At 38.8% G+C, this 26,399-nt stretch overlaps 1 protein-coding gene across 1 annotated transcript; it reads right to left on the minus strand.

Annotated features, from left to right (window-relative positions):
• Nucleotides 1-6,129: 6,129 nt before the first annotated feature.
• KCNV1 (potassium voltage-gated channel modifier subfamily V member 1) lies at nucleotides 6,130-12,343 on the minus strand. The gene is made up of 3 exons (XM_080646565.1): nucleotides 11,862-12,343; nucleotides 10,552-11,081; nucleotides 6,130-7,138 (listed from the first exon to the last, which is right to left on the minus strand). The coding sequence occupies exons 1-3, from the start codon at nucleotides 12,326-12,328 to the stop codon at nucleotides 6,627-6,629; spliced, it is 1,509 nt and encodes a 502-aa protein (XP_080502691.1). The 5' UTR covers nucleotides 12,329-12,343; the 3' UTR covers nucleotides 6,130-6,626.
• Nucleotides 12,344-26,399: the final 14,056 nt, after the last annotated feature.

Raw genomic sequence — 26,399 nt, forward strand, 5'->3', positions numbered from 1 at the left:
GTACAGCCTTGTTGTAGTTAAGTCTTGATTGTTGTTGGTGTCACTGGGAGGAATTGACCTCCAGGCCAATTGGCTGTGAGGACCCGCTGTGTCTGTAATGGAAGAACTGCTGCTCTGGAGACACGCTTAGGGGGCAGGACTTGCTTCAGTGGGGCTTTGGTGCTCACTGAGTCTGCCTCTTGAATGTGTCACTTATGGATGTGAGGAGTTGAAATCTGGTGTCATCTCACACTGACCACTAGATACACTAGCTTCTGGATCTCCAATGGGGTGCTGGTCAGCTACTGTCTGAGGCCACCCAGCAGGAGGTACAGCGAGAACTACAGTTTTCTCCTCTTTGCTTGGAGTTTGGAGGTTTTGGAGCTGTCTGACCAGAGCTGCAGTTTGTTTGGTTAAGCTGTGATAGGGCAGGCCATTTATATTCAAAAGTTGCTGCAAGGAGCTTGGGTGGGTTTGTAGGTTTTTCAGGGCGGGGTCTCAGGGCGTCACTAGGCTAGGGCGTGGCAAACAGTGATGGCTGCCAGTCAGCCGTCTCTGCGTTTCCGTGTTTCCGCGTCCCCGCGTCTCGTGCCCCAGCGCAGTAAACAATGATTGCTGGGCGCACCTCTGCAAGAAAGTCACCCTCACTTTCCGACCCGATGGCAGACAGTCCAGCTTCTCCCCATAGGAGTTGGGGTCCCCAGCATCTCCCCAGAAACTGGAGTTCGGAGTAATCAGGAGCTTGTCTCCCTTCAGGTTGAAAGAAGCAGCGCACCCAGTCGCCCGTCGCCAGCCCGATTCGTGTGCCTCCGTACCTCAGTTTTTCAGCACTTGTGCACGTCTCACTGCTCTTTTCTCTTTCCTTCTAGTTGTAGAACTTCCACTCAGCCAGCTTTCCCGTGGTTCTGGGTGATAGATGTTTAGTCTTTTAGTTGTAGTTTTGAAATTGTTGTGCGAGGCAGCAGTTTAGGTGTTTACCTATGCCGCCATCTTGGTTTCTCAGTCCCAAAATAATTTATTGATAAATCTGATAAATCTGAGTAAGAGTGACACTTAGGTACTCATCATAGCATATTTTTCTTTTAGTATTAATAGTTGCTGAGTTATTTTTGTTTTATAGTGTTGAGTAGTTTATGTCCATGCTCAACTTAGTTTAACATCAGATATGGATTAGGGAAAATAATACTGACATTATGATGAGGTGGTAGGGAGACAAGTGGGCTATGTCAAATTATGTTTCTAGAATCCTGTAGCTCTAGAGAAAGAACATCTTTGGTGATTTATAATTTATGTGAATTGTACTTTTTCTTAGTGACTAAACAAGAGATTCAGGAGCATATTTTTTAAGGAAAAATGTTTTATTTGTGACAGTACTTTATGCACTTCATTACTATAATACTAAATTCTATTTGGCTCTAAGGCAGAATGATGGAAAGGAAGAAATTGGTCTTTCTTTCTGACTGGAACTTCACCAGTGGCTCTTCTGAGTCTTTAGCTTATTCAGTGAAGATCTTGGGACTTGTTAGTCTCCATAATCATGTGCCAACTTATTATTTTACATATATATTTTATATATATGACATATTGAATATACATACATACATACATGCACAAATATTGGTTCTGTTTCCTTGGAGAACCCTGACTAATTACTTCATTATATCAGCGTTTTCAAATAATAAAGAAGTTGCAGTAAAAATACATTTTACATAGTGAACAAGTAAACATACATATATACTCATACATGTAAGATAAAGTTTGCCATTTCTATAAAACCAATTTTATATCAAATATTCTATTGATATCTAATAGCTCATGAGAAAGATTCGTAAACCACCTCCCTACAAATCAGAAAATATTTAATTTACCATGATAAGTGTGTCTGGTTGTCCAGAACACATAGAAATAAAACTATGCATAATATTTATGTTTGATTGTGATTTTTTTTTCCTTTTATTCCTCCATCTCAGTCAAGGATGAAAATTCTGATTCAATTAAGCAAGTTGTGAAAAAATAACAGTTTCCTCTGTCTGTTTTACAATACAGTATATTCTTTACTATTAATCCAAAATCACAATAAATGTAACATCTGCCAATTATCTTTCAATATAAATGAAGAAACAAATTATAATGAAGTATAATAATGAATGAATTGTAATAATTTATTTCCTTTAGGCATGAAGCTTAACTCAATTATCGATGCAGGGTTTTGAATAGCAAATGGATCTTCTCAAAGTTTTTCTATTTTCTTCAATAAAGTAATGATTAAAAGTTTGAGACAGAAATAAGTTGTAAATATATCTCTAATTTTATTTAATTCAAACTCCCTTTGTTATTCATGTCCTCTTCAATGTGATGCAACATATTTTGGAAACATGTAGGAGATAAAGTGATGACTTTGAGTCTTGTTTGCAATAATAATAGTAATACTTTTGGAAACCTTTATATACAGTATGTATAGTTGCCCATAAGAAATGCCTAAAATGTCAGTTAAATACTATAGCATTTTTATTACCAAATCACCACATAGAAAATATCTTCCAACTGTGGTTAACTTACATTTAGAAAAAAATAAAATTCACTTTGAGTTCATGATCTGTCAAGAATTGTGAGGTTTCTGAGATTTCCCCCTTCTTGTAAGCTAACAAGTTAGCCTGCCATAGTTTCAAAAGACATGAGATTCCTGGGACAGAGATGAAGGACTTAATTATTCACGGCAAACAAGACAGCACAAACTTCGTATTTCTTCTTGCTTCCCAAATCCCACGGGGCGACATGGAGGTTGCATTGGTCAATACCGCACATGCAGCGAATGTGCCACAGATGAGAGAGTCAAGTACAGAAGAATCTAATCTTCTAAAAGGCTTCAAGTGAACATGTTCAACCTTGACTCAAAGGGAGACATTATCGTTACTATCCTGGGCATCACACCAATCTACGAATGTCTCAGAGGAGACATGCTATTTCTATTTTTCAACATTTCGTGCTATCCAGACATTCTTGAAGATGTTCTAAAATAAATTTACCAGTGCTTCCATTTGCAAAATATGTAGAAATGCAAGAGACACATGGCAAATTGTCTCCCAGTGTAATCTCTCTTAGACTTTTTCTGGGACAACCAATACATTTCAGTATGATATAATGTTTAATTTTAGACAAAAATACTGGATATTATGTTATCACTGAGAAGTATAGTTTTGAATTTTCAACTGATATATCATGTAAAATTATCATACATTTTATTTCCATACATATTGTAGGAATGATTGTTTAGAAAGTTCCAAATTATACAGTAAAAATACCTTTTTTTATTAGCAGCTATAGAAAATTAAGAAATTATTTAAATTAATATTTTTTCTTTGAATATATTTTGGGGATTTAAAAAATATTTTTATTGATTTCAGAGAGGAAGGGAGAGAGAGAGGGAGATAGAAACATCAATGATAAGAGAGACTCATTGATCGGCTGCCTCCTGCATGCCCCACACTGGGGATCGAGCTTGCAACCCGGGCATGTGTCCTTACCAGAATTGAACTGTGACCTCCTGGTTCATAGGTCAACACATAACCACTGATCTATACCAGCTGGGCTTGGGATATTTTAACAAGTCAGTTTTCTGTATTTCCAATTACTTTTCGATGTTGATATTTTAAATCTTTCTTTTGCAGGGATATCATTAAAATTAACATGTTGAAATTTATTGTTTTTATTGAGGTTTGTACATTGAGCACATTGAAACAGGATGACTTTATTGAGGGAACAATGTAAATAGAGAGGAGATGAGGACTAGGATTGACCTACCACTTCAGCCAGAAAAGATGAATGAGCAGTGGGGGGAGGGAGAAGTCAGGAGAGTGTGATGGGCTGGAAGACAAGTGAAGAAAGTGTTTCAAGGTAGAGCTTACAATTATCCTTGTAAATGCTGCCAATGGATCCAGCAATATAAAGTATGAGAATTGACAGTTGGGTTTAGCACTGATGGGGTAATTGCTGACTTGAAGTGGCTTTTCAAAAAGGAATAGGAAAAAAAGTGAATATAAAAACGTAGAGAGTGAATATAGAAAATGCTTTCAAGGAGTTTTGCCAAAATGGAGAGCCTAGAATCGGGTGTTTCCTCAAGACTGAAGTAGATTCAAGGAGTTTTTTGTTTGCTGGCTTTTGTTTTTAAGATGGGAAAAATAAAATAATGTTTTTATGCTGCTAGGAGCAATCCAGTAGGAAAAGTGACGGTGGCGTAGTGAGAGGGAAAGGCCTTTCTGAAGCAATGTTCTAGAAGTGCAAAGAAGGGACAGGATGGGCAGTTCAATCCTAATAATAGGAGGAAAGGCACATATGGGTGAACACAGATAAAGGTGGGTAGAAAAGGTGGGTAGGAGTATCATTTCCAGCAGACTGGGATTCATCCCTGGCTCTTTCACCTGTGTATGGGCTGTATGAATGTGGACAAGTTACTTCATCTTATGCCTCGGTTTTGTCATCTATGTTCCCCTCAAACTCTCGAACAGAATATTAAATACAAGAGAACAGGACTTAATGTGGTTCAACAAATAATCTCTAGGGCTAGTACACAGGTGGATTCTGAACAAGTATTGTTGAATGAATAAGTATACCACCTACAAGAATAGCAATTGTATAATAGGGATATTTTGAGGCTAAAGTGACATAATACATAATGAGTATGGAAGTCCTAGATTAAAGTAACTATTCTTATTGAGCAGAGTTCCAGAGAAGCCTGGGTAAGTTTGCCTTCTATGTCCAACCTCTGTTTCCCCTTCAGATTGTGAATGGGATTTAACTAATGGTCCTATGGCATGCTTTAGCACTGGAAGTTGTGTAAAAGAAAAAATATTTTATTACTGCTCATAGCTCCTAAATCTTTCATAAAATTTGGGAGAAGTGGTAACAAGTCAAGTGAATTAAAATATTTTAGCATATAATCTAAAACTCATGCCATCAATAAAAATGTTTTTAGGGCTTAAGAATGCATACCAGAAAACCAGAGGTAGTATATATGATAGTTCATTAATTTTAATATGCATACTTTACATTTTTACATTTCCTAACTCTGGATGCATTTTATGCTCAATGGCATCTTACTAGTATACTTGATTGGGTTCTCATTTTTACTCCCTTTTTTTCTTCCTCCCTCCCTCCCTCCCTCCTTTCCTCCCCCCTTCCCTCCCTCCATCCCTTCCTTCCTTTCTTCCTTCCTCTTCTTTGCAGTCCATCATATAATAGAATTTCAGAATAATTGATAAAATATGATACAGTCACATGTTAAAGCAGTATTGCTCCATATTTATTTCTTATCATCACCCAACCCTGGCAAGAAGCCTCTTAGCCATTTTTTTTCTAATTTCCTACCCCATTAAATTTTAATACCATAGATATACTCTTTATCTGTTAATGTGTTGCACATATATATGTGGTTTATGAATAAAGAGTAATATACTTTTGCCCTGCAAGAACCTATTTTCATCCCATTGTTGGCACTATTACACCCATTGAGAATACAGGTATTAAAGTGATACTCCATATTATACTTAGTTTTAAAAATCTCACTTACTAGAATATTGGGAAACATGAACTAATTATTAGATTTAGAACTTTTGGCTTTAATTATATAACAGAATGTCTTGGAATTTTATTATTATCATGAATGTCCAAATGCTGTAAAAATGCGTGCAAAGTTTGAACATTTGTTATTTACCCCTATAGTCAGAAAGTTATCCGTAATGTTTTTTAACAAAAATATTCAAGTTGATCCAGTGATATCACTCAACATATGATTCTCATTTCATAAAATAAGACTAATGATTTCAGTATATAAATTTAAAATGTTCACTACTTCATTTTTACATGTTCATGATTTTAAAGACATAACTTGAACACTACATCAATAAAGATATGTTTAAAGACCATCTAATTTCCATGGGATACTAATAGATATCTGCTTTATACTCAACATATAGCCCTCAGTGGGGGGATGAAGAAGTGTGATTCTTGAAGCCATTGTGTAGCATTCTTCTACTGAAGTCTAAGCAGTTGAGAGTCCCATCTATGGTAACAATGGTGGAATACAGAGCTCAGTCCATTTGTGACCAGGGTGTGCACCAGAGGGAAGAAATGACCCAACAAATCAGGACTTTTCTCTTGTAAAGGTAATTATTGTATTCAACAGCTTTAATGGATGAAGAAAGGAGTGATTTATTTACTTGGGGAATAACTATAAATAACAAAATTGTTTAGTGTACTCTTAAATGTTCACTTATCTTTTCTCTGGGCTTGGCAGTTTAACATTCTTTTTTTTTTTTTTAAATTAGTACTGCAACAAACTTAAAATTAGTGATGCACAGAACATTTAACTCTTGTATGTATTGCAATATTTTATATTTGCCAATTCTGACATGATATATTGGTCTAGTTGTATTGGGTTGTGTTAGATGGTTATTTTTGAGACTCAAGTGTATCAAAATACAGTTGTTAGGGAGATATGAACTATTCTAGCAAACTAAGCAATGTATCAGCAAAAATGAACACAGGCAGTACTCAAAAGAGACTCCACAGCAGTACACAGACAACCATATCAAGGCTTTATAGATCGAGTTAGTTTTACACAAGCTTCTGTAAATAAACTGGAAGTGAATTCAAAACCAGAAATCATCTCCTCCACTGCTCCTAGTACTTGCTCTTTCTCTGCCTTTCAGTCGAAGCATCTCCATGATGCTCCGGGCATAGACATCTCTCAAGTTCACGCTGATATATGAGTCAGTGGCTATGTTCTTGGTAAGCTTCTTCAGAGCCTCACGCTGTCTAGCAGCTGCTTCCTTGAGCTTTAAGGTAAAATAGCAAGCAGAGAAGCGGTCGTTAATAATAGCAATAGGCAAAGCCAAGACGAGGATTCCCGATAATATACACATGAAGGCCACGATTTTGCCTGTGGTGGTGTCTGGTCTAATGTCCCCATAGCCCACCGTAGTCATGGATGTTGTGGCCCACCACCACGCACAAGGGACACTTGTGAAGGTTGTGTCAGGAATGCTTTGCTCAGCAAAATATTCCACAGTGGAGAAGATAGAAATTCCCACAGACAGAAATAGGAGCAGTAGGCCGACTTCTTCATAACACTGGGTGATTGTCATTCCAAGTGAGCGCAATCCTGTAATAGAACATTTGCTGTCAGTCACTGGCACCCCTCCTCTCCTCCTCCCTCCTCCCACTCTTCTCTCCCTTCCCTGCTATCTACCCACAAACATGCATTTCATATCTACTGTCTCCAGCACTGGGCAATGTTCTGGGCTATATGGATGACAAATCACAATCCTTGTCTTCAGGAAGCTCATAGTCTAGTTGATGGGGCTGGATTGAGAAGGATAAAAAGAAATATAATTAGATCCATTCACTCACTTGTGTACTTGTTAAACACCTACTATTTATACAGAAAAAGGTGAGGAATGGAATTAAAAAGCAGGGAGGGGTATATGATTGGAATGTGTACGTGAGTCTGTACAATGGGAGGTCTTTGCAGTGTTGGGTGGGGAGTGCTCACTAGGTCAGCCTAGTGACTGACTTTGACACACTTTTCTAATGCCAATTTTATGCTGTCTACTTTTCTCACCCTCCCAATGAAGTTTAACACAATGAACGTATCATTATCTGAAAGCCAGAGGCAGTAAAGGACATATACCAGGAGAATGAAGTGAAGCAAGTTAGGCATCAGTGACAAAACTGAGGTCAGAACATCAAATGTACATTCAGAGGATAATCTTAGAGGTCTGCCAGGAGGGGTTTCTGAACTCCCATGACATCCATTGATAGTCTAGTCCTTCACACGAAAGCTCTAGGAAAATACTTCCTTTGAGTACATAGAATTTCTGCATTCTTGTAAGGAAGTAGACCTGAATATAGACTATTCCTCCATTGCAAAAAGGTATGGAGGACTGGAGCCATTAGGAAATTCACTCATTGGTGAATTCCTCATTGCTGTTCTAAGGATTCATTGGGCCCCTGGGAGACAGACCCAAGAGAGGCCATTCCTATCTCTGAAGAGAGTAAGCCTCAGGGAGAGTAAGATGCGACTGTAATGGGACTGTTATTTGAGTAAGGTATCTTCCCCAACACTAGTGAGGTACTGCTAAATGTGTACCCACTTTTTGAAGCCATATCAACCTGACGTCACAATGATATTGTCTCCGAAGTCCAAAGCAATTCCTCTTAGAATCATTTAAAACTTTTTATTCATTCACTAGACTACTTGAGATGCATTAAAACACTATTGATGCTCTCATTATTTTGAATTTTGTTCTTAAAATGTTAAGATACTCTTGAATTATTTACCAACTACTTTTTCAGATCAGTGAATATTAATTTTGAGGCTTAACTTAAAAAGAAAACTTTTTAGGATATCTTCAGAATACATTTTAGAAAACTGGCCTTGATGTGTCTGTACTGAGTTGCATTTCTGAAATAAGTTGACAGCATATGAGGAAAAGCATATAGTGTTTGGGGAGACTGTTTTCATTTCAAGATGGAATCTCCTAAACAATTTAGTAAAGAAACATAAAGTGGTCTGAATTTCTTCATGTTACATCTATTAACTCAGATTATTCTTAAAAAATAGGAGATAGATGTTGTAATTATTATTCTTTTTTACATACGAGAAGACTGAGGCATCGACAGGTAGCATCTCTAGTACAAGGCTACAGAGCCAGGATTTAAATCTGGGCTCGCTGGCCTACCATTGCTCTAACTTATTGCATAATACCTTTCAATTTGTACTGATAGTTATTACATAGGAGAATATGTCATCTATGTCTATAGTTTTCTAAATGTTATGCTTAGGTTAAAATTGTCCAGTATTTGTTCAAGTGTCCATATCTTTTCAATAAATGAAGATTCCATTAATACTTTGTACGTTAGAACTGAAAAAAACCTTTGAAGAGGTGACATTGTGGAAATTACTATTATTTTCTTTTTCCTTTCTTTTGGGAAAAAAAAAATGTAGTCTTTACTGGGTGTTTTTAAATTGAATCCTGTGAAGAGTTTATAAATACTAGAAGCAAGCATCCTATTATGGGTGTCAGAAAACAAAGGGTAGTACTTCTAAAAGTTGTTGGTAACCCCATTATCAAATCCTTGGTATGTGAGACTAGCTAGGAAAACACACTACCAAAATTATATTAAGGTAAGTCCCAATTACTTTAGAGATGTGAAAAAATATCTGAGGTTAATTTCTCTCTATAAGGAGAGACAATTATCATTAACTTCTCTCAGGTGATCCGCCAGGCACATATCTAGAGAAACAAGGTGGTAAAGGACTCTCTAGCCCAATTATTTGTATTCACATGTAATGCATTAGTATGTATGATATCAATATAGCATTCTACTCCAGTTGTTTCTTATTCTACTCCTGTGATAATAATGTCAAGGTTTTAGTTCAAGCCCAAGAACCACCTACATCAAAATTACGGTGAGCTTGTTAAAATGCATGATCCTGGACCCCAAACAATAGGGTCTGACTCTCTAAAGACTGGGGCTAAGAATTTGCCCCTTAAGAAGATTTTCATGGGACTCCTCTTTGCATTAAAGTCTAACAGAAGGTAACATATGTAGTCCAGAGCATCCAACAGGCGCAGGGCTGGCCTCTGAGAATCACTGCCCTCCGACAGACAAGGATCATCCGTAATGGATTTGTGTGATTTCCCCTGACATTGGCTATCATTTTTAAGTACAACTGTGGGGAGATTTTTCTAGGGAGAATGTTTGTTCAATTATCTAGGCCAGTGGTCAGAGAATGTTTGTTCGATTATCTAGGCCATTAGTCAACAGAGCGGCAAACCGCGGCTCGCGAGCCGCATGTGGCTTGCGAGCCGCGGTTTGCCGACCATTGATCTAGGCTTTATCATACACACAAAAAGCTAAGGAGTTCTTGTTCCCATCTCTCTCATGCATCCCAGCAAGAAAATTCTCAGATACCAGATGAATTAGTGTCTTCTGCTTTCTCCCCAAATAGTTCCATTGTTTCTTCAAAACTTCGCAGAAGGCCACCAGTGCTGGCTGTCTCTCTTCCTGAGTAGCCAGCGAAGCCTCAGCAGGGCAGGCTTTCTCTTCTGCCAAAGAACTTGTGTGGCAAGCACTTCCGTGGACACAGAAGAGAAACTGGCTCATGTCCCTAAATATCATATATAACTTAGGCATATATTTTAATGTGCTGTTTATGCATATTTTATTTGGCACATTCTAGAGGCAGCATGTCTTTAGGTTTTTTTTTTTTTTTTTTTTTTTTTAAATATTTTCTGGGCACAGGGTTAAACCAAATTGAGGTGAATAAGTGGTCAAATTATTTCTCCAGTGCCTTGGGGAGAGAGAGTGTGAGAGCATGGTTTCCTTTGTACCTGTGATAACAACTTCAAGGTTTTGCTTCCCAATAACTTTTCGGATATCATGGTTGGGTGGAATACAGGAATTGGTATTTTGAGTATCAATGCAGAGTTGCTTCCCTTGGAATGTGGGCCAACCCCCTAATGCTTAAAAATAATAACAAACTGAAATACATCAACGAAATCTGAATACCTGTGGAATGCCGGCCCAGCTTTAGCATGCGCAGAGCCCTGAGCAGCCTCAAAACCTGGACGATGCGGCCCACGTTTTCCAGATCCTGTGTGGTCTCACTCCCACTCAGGCTCTCTACCAGAAGAGTAATGTAAAAGGGCAAGATGGCCAGCAGGTCTATGATGTTTGGCACCTTTCTGAGGAAGCAGCACCGGTCCCGCACACACAGGAAGCGCAGGGCAAACTCCCCAGTGAACCAGCTAATGCAGAAGTACTCCAGGATTTCCAGCACCTGCAGGTCCAGCCAGCTTAACTCAGCCGACATTAGGGCCATGTTGACGATGGACACCACCACGAAGATGATGGAGATGACCCCAAAGATGCGGGAAGCTGTGGAAGACCCGGGTTTCTCCAGGATGTCCCAGAGCTTCTGGCGGACGGTGGGACAAGGTCCTTGTGAGAAGTCTTGTTCGCTCTCATGTTGACTTTCCTGGTCTTCTGCGTCCTTCTTAAAGTCTAAGGTTTCACTCAGCTCTTTCCTTCTGAAGTATCTTTTAGAGAAGACAACTTCGTGATTAGTCAACTTTTTAAAAAATACACAAGTAAAAAAGAGAAATAAAATAAGAGGTTATGCTTCTTATTTTAGTTAAGTGCAGAAAATGTCCATTCATATCTTACCCAGGCTGTCTCCTGCCTACAGTATTCTATCTTTATCATTTAGGCTTATTATTTTTAAAGTGGCAATTTTGTGGTAGAAGTTTATACAAAAGGATTTATACAGAGCAAAGCTACTTCAATGCATTTTTACTCATTTTCTTGCAACAAAAACTGGAGTTTGCCACATGGAACTTTGTGTGTGATGGAAAGGTATTTGTGAAGGAATGACAGCAATAGAAAGATAACAGCAAAGTGGTCCTAAAAGTCAAGGAATCAACTTTCTAATTGTGCATTTAAAACAGAGTCCCATCCAAGTTTTTAAAGGAGTGTCCTAGGTTTGATAAAACGATAATGCTTCACATTGAGACCTACATCCCTACATAAGCCTCTTCTGGAGCATAGCTTTTGTGACTCATTTATTCAATCACCAAATATTTATTGCAGGCCTGGCCTCCCTTGCAAATGTTCATTTAAAAAAGAAGGTTTAACAAGTTCCAACCAAAAGTAGGCTTTGACCCTTTCCAGCCCCCCACTGCTACCTTCCAGCTCAGAAGCGGCCAAATAGTCATAGGCCCGGGTTTAGCGAGGCTTGTGCAAATCCTCAAACCTTCACCTCTGGCGCCCTCCCTCCAATGCTCCGCCTCCCCGCCCAGCCACCGCGCGCTTCTCGGTACCTGTCCCTGCAGCAGGAGTCGATGCTGAGCTCGTCGATGCCCCAGTACTGGATCTCCTGCAGGAAGGAGAGCGCGCACAGCTGCTCCATGACGTGCAGGCGGCCCGTGCGGTAGTAGTGCAGGACGTAGCGGAAGGCTTGCGAGCTTCGGTCGAAAAAGTACTCGTTGTCCACCGGGTTGGCGTCGTCGCAGAACTCCAGGGGGCTGGGCGCGGCGGCCAGGGCCCCGGGGCGTCGGTACGAGGCCACCAGCACGGCCAGCTTGCCCAGGCGCGTGTGCGGGAAGCAGGACAGAGCCTGCTGCGAGAGCACGAAGCGGCTGCCGCCCACGTTGACCGTGAAGCTGTCCCCGAGCGCCAGGGGCTCCCCTTCGCCCTCACTGCAGAAGACGCTGGAGTCCAGCGAGGCCAGCGAGACGCTGTCCAGCGGCGAGTCCGGCGGCGCCCGGGCCCGGGGAGGCAGCTCCATCCCGGCTGCCGCTGCCTGGGGCGCCACAAAGTTGGGGCGGTGGCGCGGCCCCTGGTGGCGGCTAGGATTTCCCGGGATGCCGAGGGGGTTGCCTTCCACCCGCGTACCCCTACTCTCCACCCCTCGCTGCTAGGGAGCTGCGAGTGCGCGGTGGCAGCAAATCCAAGGGCAGAGCGCGCAGGCTAGGAGGGGAGGGTCGTGCCCGCAGGGCACCCTTCCTGTCTCTATGGCCCTCCCCAGACTTAGGCACCCCCTCCCCGACTTTGTAATGGAGATCCCGAGCCCACGAGGCGTAGGGATTGAAAGCCTGGTTATTTGTGGGGCAGCGGGTGGATGTAGGGAGGTGTAGAGTCGAGGAGGAGACCAGGTGACTCTTGGCGGGCGGAATGCAAGCAAGGGGGTGGCAAGACTCACTCCTGCACGGAGGGCACCCAAACGAAAAGTTCAGAAAGCAGAGGCAGTGGTACGCCGGCCCGAGTCCCTTCCACTTTCTCTTACAGCAGCGGCTTCACGGGCCTCCCCGGGAGTGCTCCCTTGGGGAAGGGGGGGGGGGCGGCGGGGGGAGGAGGGCCTGTGGGGCAGGGGCTCTGGGCGAGGGCGCCACCTCATTTGCGCCCGTTCACTCTCATTCTAGTCTGATTGTCACTCACGCTCTCTTTTCCTCTCCCGGCTCTCTCAGGGTTTGACCTCCTGGTTGAGAAATAAGGATAATTAATGATGGCTTTTAATTGAAGTCTCAGGGGGTCACCATCGCCAGCTCCAGCCGCGTGTTGAGGCGCTTTGCGCCCCCCGGTTTAGCCATTTCGGTCCCTGCAAGTTTTCGAAGAGCGGTCTCCTGGGCGCACAGCAGAGCTCGCATTTACGGAGCAGGGACTGGAACGGCGCGGGCTGGAGTGTAATAGGAGCAAGGCCTGGGTGCAGGGAGGAGCCGAGCAGCGTGTCCAGGTGAGCCGGGAGGTGTTGCCACGGCCCCGGGAGCGGCGTCCTGGCCAACCTGTTGGACACCAGGCGGCGTGGGGAGGAGGGACGGGCACTCACCTGCGGTCCTGGCCCATCTAGGAGGCGCCAGTGGGCGCCGCTGGGCAGGTAGCTGTGCTCGATTCTGCTGGTCTGCACGTGAGGTCCGACTTGACAGGTCCTGGAGGAAAACTGTGCTCTCAGCTGAGCGCTTCGGAGCTTGTTGCCTCGTCTCCACCCGCCACCTGCTCTGTCCCCTTGGCTGAGGCAGCGAGGGGCCGCCCCCACCCTCGCTCGCTCAGAGCCATTCACGGTCCCCAGCACCAGCTGTGGGGAATGCAGGGAGAGGAGGGAGGTGAGGCGGGAGGAGGAAGTGAGGCGGTCTGTGACTGAATATTTTATTCATCCTGAAGACACTTCAAGGATTACCGCATTAGATTCCCGTTTCCCTGAATCTGTGTGCTCCCAAATCCAGGGAACAAAAAGAACAAAAATGTCTACTTGCATAAGTCTGCTAAAACCAGGGTTAAGGCAGTTATTATATTATCTGCTTTGTGTGGCATGATTCAAAGTTTTTTCATTTCCAGCAAGCACTTGGGAATACTGCTTTCCATCCCCCGCCCCAAAAAGTCTTTGCAAGAGAGAATGAACCACATTCATTCCTGCCTCCCCCTTGTAAATAGTTTTAGATAGTGTGTATAAAGAAGACATGAGCATGCAGCTTGGCACACTCTGAGATCTTCTTCATAGCTGGACTTGAGATGTGGCTGTTGAGTTCTGCATTGCCAGCTGGCTGTGGGACTTCAAGGGCCTCAGTGCCTGCCTCTCTAAAATGTCAGGTTTTGATAAAACACGCAGTATTTACTGAGTGCTTATTTCATGCCAGAAAATTTTAGGTCATTTACTCATTTAGCACCTTTTTTTAAAAAAAAAAAATCATAATAACAATACTATGAGGTACCAGTATACCCATTTTACAGAAGGGGAAACTGAGACACACAAGAGAAATTATTGAGTCAGTCACACAGTCCAAATTCAAACTCAGGATGAATTGTCGGAGTCTGCCCTCATGAACACAATGCCTGGGACATCTCATTTTTGTGTGATTTTTAAAGTAAAATCGAAGTGTGGTTGCATTTATTTATTTATTTGTATCTTTCCCGATCTTTCACAAATGTTTTTTTTAATTTTCATTATGTACCAGGCACTATTCTAGGTGCTTCAGATAGATCCATGAAGAAAACAGACAAGAGTTCACAGTTCTGTTGAGCCTTATTCATTGCTGTGTGTGAATGACTTTAATCAATGATTACCAATAATGTCTGCCCTGGCTTTACAGATTGTGGTGAGGAAGGGGGAAGCCCTGCAGAGGACAATGACAGCTCTGGGTGAGAAGGGAGGGCTTGGGCAGGTGGCCAGAGGTAGGGAAAGATGACTGGGGCTTGCAGGCCCCGGCACTGCACCCTGGCCTTCAGCTGTAATTAGTGGTGTCCTGGAGAAGTCGTTTTGACAATAAGCACTCCTTAAGGGAAAGGCTCAGGCTAAGCCTCTGATCACATCACAAGGATCCCAGTAGGTGCTGCCATCCTCCATCACAGATCTCAACTCAGAGGCTCACAGGCACTAAGGAACTTCCCAGTCATTCAGTGAAGGTGAACGAGTGTATGAAGGGATTAAAACCAGTGTCTTTCTGATTCCAGATTTCATCTCAAGTGATAGGGTCCTAACATTTTCACTTGGGCTTTAATTATTGATGAAAACCATTTCCACTAATGAAAACAGTTATAACAAGAGAGATAATGACTCTTTAACTGGGAGCATATAAATACCAATGACCCAGTTTAAAATATAGAGTCTCTTGGGTAACAGAAATCCCTGCCTTCTTCCCTGCCCAATTCCCTTAAATTGATTCTCTCTACTTCCTCATTGATTGGTCAGGTTTGAGTCAGAGAGCCTAATGAAAAGGATGTGATAAAGGGGGAGAAAAGGAATAAGTCTATTCAAAGGATAGCCCTCTCCTGTCTGATCTTGACCTGAGATTTACCCTAAAGTAAGTCAAGAAGTGAAATGAGAAGTGCTGCTAAGTAGCTAGGGGTGATGAGGTCTTGCTTTTGATTTAATTCCTATATAGATTGGGAGGAGGAATGTGATTGTCATGCAGGAGGAAGCACAGTACTGAAATGTGAAAACTCCACAATCTAATGGCTTTGGGTATATTTCCCTAGTCACCAGATGTCATATTCAGGTGATTTCCATTAACAGTCTTGTTATGAAATGCTCTACTGTTATTTGGCTTTATCTATCAAGTCTTTGAAATATCAAATTGCATATTAAATCTTCAGGTACAACTGTTTGTAATTCTTCCAATTTTTATGAATATGTCTAAATTTATTAGTGAATAACATTTGTTCTTAAGTCATGTTTTAAATTGGATTAAAACAAAAAAAATCACAGCATACTTTTTTTTTTTTCACAGCCTACTTTAAATGTGACTCTCTTGATGATAATTATGAAACAAAAGTTAAAAGTCATTTGTGCACATTACAAACTCCTTTTATTAAAAATCCAGAGCAGCCTGGGCCGGTGTGATGTCGGCCATCGTCCCTTGCACCAGGAGGTTGCCAGTTCTATTTCTGGTCAAGGGCACAGGTCCGGATTGTGGGCTCCACCCCGGATGCCTCCTAGGGGGCCTGCAGGAGGCAGTCAATTGATGTTGTGCTCTCACATCTATGTTTCTCCCTCTCCCTCCCTCTTTCTCTAAAAATCAATAGACTCTTCTTTAAAAAAAAAAATTAGAGCATTTTATTTGTTTTTGAAAAAATAATGAGAATATATTTATATTAATATTATAGTCTCCTTTTCTATGATTTAAATATATTATGATGTTTCTGTGAAATTGTCATCTTTTATATGAATATTTAAAAATAATTATACATATATGATAATCATTGAAACATTTTTTAGGAAAAATGTATATACTTTATTAATATACAAAATAAAATTTACATTTATTTTTTAAAAAATTAAATAGGGGAATTATAATTAGTGAATAATTTTGAATAAAGGGCTTTATATAATTCAACTTGATTAAACTCTACCTTTTCATTTTTAGTACTCTCACTGTACACTCAAGACATTTACCCTCAAATCCTTTTAATTTTTATCATTCATTAACAATGTGGAGTGTGAATGCCTACCTTGGAGTCTGTGTTTGATTCCCTAGAGACTGACAACCAGATGAGCTAATTGTAATGATGTTTTTTAAAAAATGCCTTTAGGTATGGACAAATGGCTTTGTCCCAGTTCCCTTGATTGCATTGGGATATGTTTAAAGGTAAAGATAAATCTGACAAATTCTATCTATTCATCTTTCATGTGCCTTCTAGGTGCTTGGAATAAATCCTTGCAATTGTGTAACAGCCTACTCTAACGCAGAATTTAGCTTAATGTGGGCTTGTTCTGGATTCCTTCCAAGGGGAGGCAATTATCTTTGGAAGTACCCCAAAACTCATCTTTTAGCCTAGTCTGCTAAAGAGATCATTGGATGAGTTGATGATGGTGATGATGAGGATAAGAATATGATAATTATAGATGCTGCCTTCACCTAGTCAACCCCTGCTCTGTCTTTTATTAGCTATGTGACATTAACAAGTTTGTTAAGCTCTCTAAGTCTCATTTTCCTTATCTGTAAAATAGGGGGAACAATAGTATTTACCTTACGTTGTTGTTTTAAAATTAAATGAGATAATCTACGTAAATGATTAGTGCAGTGTCATTGTTCTTGCTGTCACTTTTATCATTACTATAACATTTTAGGGTGTTTTTCTGAACCCCCTCCTTACTGAGTAATGTGATAGGTACCAGGTTAAGACCTTACTTCATTTATAATTCACATAACTCTATGAGGAAAGTATTATCAGCATTCTGACTTTATAGATGAGAAACCAGGATCACAGTGTTCAAATAATGTCTCAAGTGTCATCTGATAGTTGATATAGACTTGATCGCACTTCTTTGACTCAGCCTCTGAAGGTCATTAATGTGAAAATAATGTGATGATGAGAAATCACTATTAGAAATACTCGTCTCCTTTATAAAAATCCTTTATCAGGAGAAAATGTCTGTTCTATGCTTCAAATAATTAAGAGGTCATTATACTTTACAGATCGTGACCAACACATTGCTTGTGATTTCACATTTTACTAAATTGGATCTTTCTTCTAACCACCCTTAAGGAGATAGTTGATTGGATGGAGCATTAAGTGATTCTCACTCTGCCATTATGATATGCAAAAGTCATAGTCAAACTTTTCCTGAGCTACCAAGAAAATGTGTAGAATCAGGCACTTATTGTTCACTAGATTAACTACTATAATTACACTGAAATTCAACGTTTATAAACAAGATTTAGAAGCAGTGGAGCAAAAGCAGGGCAAGTGCTGGACTCATCATGTTCTGAAAGCTGTTAAGTGAACCCAACATTGAATTTGAAAATTCCAATTAAATCCTTTTTACCCAGCTCTATTGAATTCCCTTCTGTTGATAGAGAGGTTGAGTCATGCGGAACCATTAAAAACTGCTTCTCATCAAGTATATGTGATTTATTAATATTAGGAGCAAAATTGCGTTTAGACTCATCCTTATTCTACTCAGTACTTTCTTCCATTATCAAGGAACTGTAAACTTAAATTTCTTTCAGGAAGACAGGTCATCTTTGTGCTCCATACAAGGATTTTTAAGTTGCATTTCCATGATTTTCCTGAAATCAACTCAAAATGGAAAAGTTTTCTAATCAATAAATATTTATAGAAGTGTAGTTTTGCAAGCTTTGAGGGTGTGGTTATATTTATGTGCAAATATATATAATATATATCATTTACATGATTATATCATATAAATGAATACACACACAACATATGCACACATGAAAAAATAAAAATATAATAAGGTTAACAATGAGTTCTGTATCCATAGATCACATTGTTACCACTCTGCAAGAAAACTAGTGAGCTATTAGAAGTAATATAAAAAAAATAGTAGAGATAAGAGGAAGAATTTTTCTTTACAAAATAGTTCTTAGTTATATAGTGTAGTTCCTTTAAATTGTATCTTCATAGCATTTAAAATATGATCTAATTAAATAAAGTATGAAGTGACTTTTTTTAGAAAATATATGCTGAAATCCATGCCAAAGTATTTTTGTTAACTGGATTATAAACCTAAATAGAATACCTGTCATTATAATCTGAGTTTAAGCACATGGAACAACTTAATTTAAGTAAATATTTTATATATTAAATTCAATGCACACAAATGGGAAAAACCCAATTCTGAGGTCAAAATCACTGCTTTTCATCTTTAACCACATGTTTCATTTACGCTTTTTTCACTGATTCAAAAGCATTGAAAAGTGGGTTTTCAGTCAGTACACATTAATTCGGCTGATTTGAAAAAAGAGCCTTGGATCAGTGCATGTACTCCAAAGTCTATTTCTCTATACAGTATAATTACATCGCTGAGAACTGAACAGAAAAATGTGTCATTTTTCAATATGAAAAACAGCAGTGAGCCATATGGCTCTCCTTTACAAGATTGCATGTGATTGACAGCTCAGATATAGACCCGGCCTCCCAGTTCTCTCACAAACAGATTTCCCAGAAATCTAAACCAAATGGGAATCCAGAGATAAGTCAAAGCACAGAAAATTTATGCTGTTTTTTTAAAAAAATTCTATAAGGTCAAATTTATCCATTTTAGTAACTGGGGATGTTTTATTCTCATGGAAGCAGCAAGGAATGTCCAATACAGTATCACATGGTATTTTAAATGAAAATAAGTCTCAGTTAAATAATTTGTGAGAACAGGACTAAAACAAATAGGGATTTTTTAGGAAATTGTTAACTTAGTAAAAGGTTCACTATTTACAATAATTCTAAGCCATGTGTGTTTTATTTTTAACAGCAGAAGCTTATGAAAAATCAAGAACAGTTGATTTAGTAGTTTTGAGGATAAAAAGAAGTTTTATGGATGAATATGTATATACACTGAGTGGCCAGATTATTATGATCTCTGAACGCATAATAATCTGGCCACTCAGTGTATATCCTATATAATAAAAGGCTAATATGCAAATTGTCCCCTCGACCAGGAGTTCAACCAGCAGGCAGGCCGGCCAACCGCCCATGTCCCCTCCCCTTGGCCAGGCTGGCCGGACCCCACCCATGCACGAATTCATGCACTGGGCCTCTAATATATATATATATATATATATATATATATATATATATATATATATATATATATCCTGAGTGGCCAGATTATTATGCATTCAGAGATCATAATAATCTCGTGACTCAGTGTATATGTGTGTATAGAACAGGTATGTTAATTTGTGTTTTAAAGATTATTTCTTCACTTGAAATTGCTCGATAAATAGAAAATTATCACCAATAATTTTCAGCATAAATTTCAAAAATTGGTTAATTAAATATTTAATTATTAACTAGTAAAATAGTTCATTTTTGGTGAGCTTCACTTTTATTCTGTTAATAGCATTACCAACGGGCAACAAAGGTCTTTGCTAAATGTTTAGTGAATGGTTAAATGTAAGTAAAAGTTCTGATGTACTTGAACAAAATAAGGCACTTGAATAAGACCATGATAGGAGAGCATGTGGCCCCTTTCAGTGTGGTGAACACAGGCAAGCACTGGCTGCAGGCGTGGGAAATGGTGATCCATTTTCATCTCCTCTTTGAATGAATCTCTGGGGCAATGAGTCACAGAGTGAGTGGGTCTCTCTTTAGTGAATTGTTAGAGATCACTTTCTTCTAGAATATGTCCTGGATAAGGGACACCATTAAAATATTTGTTTTCACGGTTCCAGGTTTTCAAATATGGCTATGATAGAAGATGACTGACCCATGTTTCAAGGCAGTCACATCTATTGATATTTATCATATTAAAAATTAAAACAGAAAAAAATTAAATATTTATTAAACCAGTAAAAAATTACAGCAACAGCTCACTACATGTAAACAAAGTAACATATTTTTTGAAAATAAAATATTTTCCAATACTGCTTAATTCAGGAGAATAATGATATTGGTTTATAGTTTTTCATTTCTCTTTTGTACCTGGCATAATAGAAGACAGCAATATTTTCACATCTGCTTCTTCATTCAAACTGTTGCGGTTTGATATTTTTGTCAAAGTTGATGAAGAAAATCTGGTAGCAAGAAGATAGGTATTTGGAAAAAAGAGAAGCATTTGATTGCTTTTGCATACAGTTTTATATATTCTTTTGTGCTACACTAGAACTTGACATGTTAGTTCCAAAGTGGAATCTGAAACTATATCAATGAGCTCTTCATATTTAGTTCCATTAAAATCCATTGGTCTATCTTGCCCTTGGGCTGGATTTTTTTTTTAATCCATACATGATTTTATGTCATGCATTATTCATTTGGGAAATGTTGGTTCCTTGGTTATGCAGATCTCCAAAAAGTGACATATTGAATTAAACAATACACACAAAAAAATGTCATCTGTTAATATCACCACCAATTTTATCCGAAAATTTTTCAACTATTGGGAAGTTATCAAACTTATGGCGGTAGTAAAAAGCTTTCCAAAATTCTAATTTAGGCATGGAAATTCAAATTTTATCATCAGCAACAAATATTGTCAGCTTTTCTTGACAATAACCAGATCCATTCATTCTTTTTAAAGAGGCTATTCATAAACATCTGAGTTAACTATAGTTTTTATGTCAATCATGTTTTCAAGTAAAAATGGTGATTCATGGAAAAAAAAGGAGGCTAGTTCAGCTTGTAACAAAATAATCACACAAATGTTTGTTCTGGAGACAATCACATACTAAAGTGTGCTTTAGTACATTTAGTCAAATAAATTTGATTAGATTTAATAAAATTAATATTTTAATAAAATTAATAACTGTGATTATTGTTCATCAAAGACATTGTTAAGTGTAAGTGGCTTTGTTTCCCCCTGCAAATGTGTGAAGAATACAATGACAACTAGTATAGTTTGGTGCCACTGCTTTGAATTGTGTTAAAAACACAAGCAATTTTACCCCCTTCTCTCCATTGCTTTTATACCATTAGTGCAAATGTAGATTCAGTGGAAAATACAAATATTGTCTTAGTATTATGAAAATGATTTTTTAAGTCAAGCACTCCCAAGGAGGTCTCAGAAAACTCTAGGGGTATATAGACCACATTTTGAAAAATGCTGTCCTAAGAAATATATGTATTTTTGACAACTAAAACACGGGATTTACGTTTACCTTGCTAAAGAATTAAGAAAGGATAGGACTTTTACACTTTTTTTTTGCAAGGTTTCATCAAAAAATTTCCTGTACCTAATATACACTATATATAGATAAGAATATATACATACTAGTACCTCCTGAAACATAGGTTTTATACACATATACACACACAGAGAAATGTGATCATATGAATGTGTACAGATGGTCCTTAGCTTAGAATAATTCGACTTACGATTTTGGACTTTACAGTGGTATGAAAATGAAATGCAGTCAGTAAAAAATACTTTGAATTTTGATATTTTCAGGGCTAGCAAGACAATGCTCTTTCGTGATGCTGGGCAGCAGAAGCGAGCTGCAGCTTTCCATCAGCCCAAGATCATGATGGTAAACAACTAGTATTTCACAGTGTAGCATTAAATGCATTTTGACTTATGATATTTGAACTTATAATAAGTTTATTGGGATGTAACCCTATCGTAAATCAGAGAGCACCTCTACATATTTTCAGATATGCAGAGGAAATGTAACTACTTTTGGCTCCAATTGATGAGCTATTTCATATGTATTTCTTCACATTGGATATCAGGTAAATCCTAGGTTTTAGTTAAATCAAGTAAATTTAATATAATGCTAAAACTAATTTTTTAGATAATGTATAGTCTTTTGGGGGTAAAAATGCCCAGTCTCTTAGATTTTTGACATCCTTTATTCCTCAATCAGATGGGTAAGCTATGGCCCAGGAAATCAGATTCTCCTATTTAGATTACACTAGAGGCCCGATGCACGAAATTCATGCAAGGGGCTTGGCCCCTTGTCCGGAAGGTCGTTCAACTGTCTGGTCTAATTAGCATATTACGCTTTTATTATTATACCAATTGGATAGTCCCTGGCTAGTAAGTAGGAGGGTGTTTTGGACTAACGACTGCTGGGCTATGCATGGCCATGGTTGGGCATCTGCTTCTGGCCTCCAAATTCCGCCTCATTTTTCTCTTTTCTTTCCCCTAGTTCTAAGTGGTTAATCAGGCCTCTCAAGCTCTGTCCTCATCTCTGTCCTCAGCAGTGCAGGGAGCCACTTCTGGTTTCTCTCTCCTAGGTTTATTGGCCTGTAGTTTTCTATTGTTACTTCCTCAGGATCACACCTGCCCCAAGTTGAAGTGGCTGGGGTGGGGCTCCTCTTAGGAAGCTTGCAGCTTTTAACTAAAATGAATGGTATAGTGTTAACACACGTTCCCGGGCTCTTCTATATCTCCTGGAAATTTCTACAGGCCCCTCTGGGACCTCCTGGGGTTTATCATAATGTGTGTTTGTGGGGATACAGGAACCTTGAAGCCGATCCATTTGATGTTCCTATCTCTCTCTCCCCATGTTTTCCCTTATAATTATTCATGTTTTTCCCCCTACTTCTATGTTGTTAGTTCTCAATCACTGTTAGTACTCTCCCTTTAAAGAGACACTTGGAACTGTGGCCATGGTGGTGGTGTGGAGGGGGGAGGTTTTTTTTTACCTGTCCCAATGATGGGAGAATATTGACTACCTAGTAGCCAGACATGCTATGTACTTACCATGTGTGGGCAATAAAAATCATCATTACAAAAATGCTAATAGTGCTCTCATGAGAAGCATTGCCCTAGGATACAGATTCCTCATATCCTAGGGAAGGAGGCTTCACAGCCTAGTCATGGTCTCTAATGACACACCTAACACTAATTATCTAAGTCTTGTCACCATCCTTCAGATGGATACTTTGGGCTGACTGAAAAAAAATGTCACACATCAGAAACACAAAAAGTAATATTATAATTTTATGAAATGTACATACATTAGACTTTTGAATTATACTACCAAAGGGATGACACATTAAACAGAATAACTATATAAATATATATGCATATATTTAAAATGTACTGTAAAATAACATTGCTTTCTTGTGATAACTGTGGAGATGGTGCTGGTTCTTAAGAATGGCACACATTTTAGAAGCAGCTTGTCATGTATGCTCAACAGCTGAATCTACAAGATGTCTAGAAGAATTCATAAAAATCCAAGATTATTTTGGTCATCCTTCTCAAGGACAGAATACCCTAAATGATCTCTGTGCTAGCTTCCAGCTAATCCAAAACTACAAATAGGATTTGCTGTATCCAGAATGTCTTTGCTATGATTACTAGCCACTTTCCTACACTTCATCAGTCTGGTTTTTCCTTTATTAACTCAGTTTATCAACTGACTTCTTCACATGTGAGAAAAGAGCTTGCATGCAGAAAAAAACTAAAGGAGTGCAAATAATTACATGTCCCTTAGATATTTTGATACCGTTCACTCAGAATATTCCAAACTTTAGTATTTGTTTAATAAATTACATATTAAATGCATAATACTCATACAAAATTCCTAGAACTCTACTGGCAAACATTGAATTCTGAAATCAGAATTCTTACAACTTGCCGAAACCGGTTTGGCTCAGTGGATACAGTGTCAGCCTGCGGACTGGGGGGTCCCAGGTTTGGTTCCGGTCAAGGGCATGTAACTTGGTTGCGGGCACATCCCCAGTAGGAGGTGTGCAAGAGGCGGCTGATCGATGTTTCTCTCTCATCGATGTTTCTAACTCTCTGTCCCTCTCCCTTCCTCTCTGTAAAAAATCAATAAAAAAATATATTAAAAAAAAAAAAGAATTCTTACAACTTATTTATATGATTTAAATTCCGCTCAACCATCTCCACAAGTGACACAATCAAGGAACAGAGCCCTGCTGAAGTAAGTCCTGCTCCATGGGGGGTGGAGGGAGGGCGAGGCCTTCACAGCGGGTCCTCCACAGTAGTCACAGCCAGTCACTGCAGCAAATTAGTCTGGGGAGAAATTCCTCCCATTGATGTGTCAACAGCAATCAAGGCTCAACTACTAGAAGAGGGCCTACACTGCCCACAAAGCAGGGGTAGTGCACTGGAGTGCCCAGCTTGGGTGAATGAGAAGGCCACTGGACCCGAGAGGACACCTCTTTATTAGGCCACTCAGCCACGCTCTGGAGATGTAGCTGCTTTGCCTAATACACAGAAACAAACACAGGGAGGCTGCCAAAATGAGGAGACAAAGAAACATGTCCTAAATGAAAGAATAGAACAAAACAAAACGAACTAAGCAAAATGGAGACAAGCAATCTACTAGACACAGAATTCAAAACACTGGTCACAAGAATGCTCAATGAACTTAGGAGAAGAGTAGGTGAATTTAGTGAAAACTTCAACAGCATAAAAAAGGACATGGAAACCATAAAAAAGAAGTCAGAAATGGAGGATACACTAACTGAAATGAAGAATAATTTATAGGGAATCAACCAACAGTAGAGAAGGTGAAGCTGAGTATCAAATTAGAGATTTGGAAAATAAGGAAGCAAAAAACACCCAATCAGAATTTTAAAGAAAGTTTTTTAAATTTAAATGAAGGTAGTGTAAGGATCCTCTGGGACAACTTCAATCATACCAACATTTGCATCAGGGGAGTGCTGGAAGGAAAAGAGAGAGCAAGGAATTGAAAATCTATTTGATAAAAATGACAGAAAACTTCCTTAACCTGGTGAAAGAAATAGACATGTCCAGGAAGCACAGAGAGTTCCAAACAAGATGACCCAAAGAGCCCATAGCAAGATACATCATAATTAAAATGCCAAAGGTTAAAGACAAAGAGAGACCCTTAAGAGCAAAAAGGAAAAAACAATTAGTTACCTACAAGGGAGCTTCCATAAGACTGTCAGCTGATTTCTCAACAGGCATATTTCAGGCCAAAAGGTATTGGCATGAAATACTCTAAGTGATGAAAAACAAGGACCTTCTTTAAGAACAAGAAAAAAAAAAAAGATAAAAATATGAATAATAAATGCAATAAATACAGATCTATCAACAATTGAATCTAAACAAAATAAACATACGAGCAGAACAGAAACAGACTCAGATACAGAGAACATTTTGGCAGTTGTCAGATGGGAAGGTGTTTGGGGCAATGGGTTAAAAAGGTGAAGGGATTAAGAAGTACAAATTGGTTGTTACAGATTACTCATGGGGATGTAAAGTACAGCACATGGAATATATTAAATAATATTCTAATAATATGTGTGGTGTCAGATGTATTCTAGATTTATCAGGATGATCACTTAGTAAGTTCAATAATGTCTAATCACAGGCGTGTACATCTGAAACTAATATATGACAACTGTAATTGAAAAATTAAAAAAAGAAAAAGGCAAACAAAATAATTCAAATTGGATATTTTTAATTGGAATATGATCTTTTTGCAAAGTTAAATCTTTATTTTACAGTTTCAATATATTTAATTTTGCCATGTCTTTTTCCCCAAAATGCATTCATTAATGGGCATATGTTATGCCTGATGAAAGCAACACATTTGAATTGACTTTTTTTTTGTAGAGAACATTAAAGGACTTGCTTGATGAGTGTTTCTTGAGTTGTGATTCAGGGTCAGTATAAGTTCTGAGATGTTTTAATTTGGGAAGACAAATTAAAGACAATAATGTGTGAATTTGCACACAAGTTGCAAAATCTGTAACAATGGCCAGTACTTGTGTATATTCCAAATGTGTTTGCCTGCCTGACAGCATGCCTGAGGTGAACTAGCTGTTTATTGACACCAATATCATGAGAGAAATCCATGTCATCTTTTAGATTTTTACATTTGATTGATCTTCTCCATCTGGGTCTCTATTAAAATGTCACATTGAAAATAAGAATAACCTTTGTCAGAGATTGACTTATTTTTGAGGCTTTAAGAGATAACAATATTGTTTGTTTTGAGTTAACAATATATATTTTAAAT

The sequence above is a fragment of the Plecotus auritus genome (genome assembly GCF_963455305.1).
Source record: "Plecotus auritus genome assembly, chromosome: 11".
Lineage (NCBI taxonomy): Eukaryota > Metazoa > Chordata > Mammalia > Chiroptera > Vespertilionidae > Plecotus > Plecotus auritus.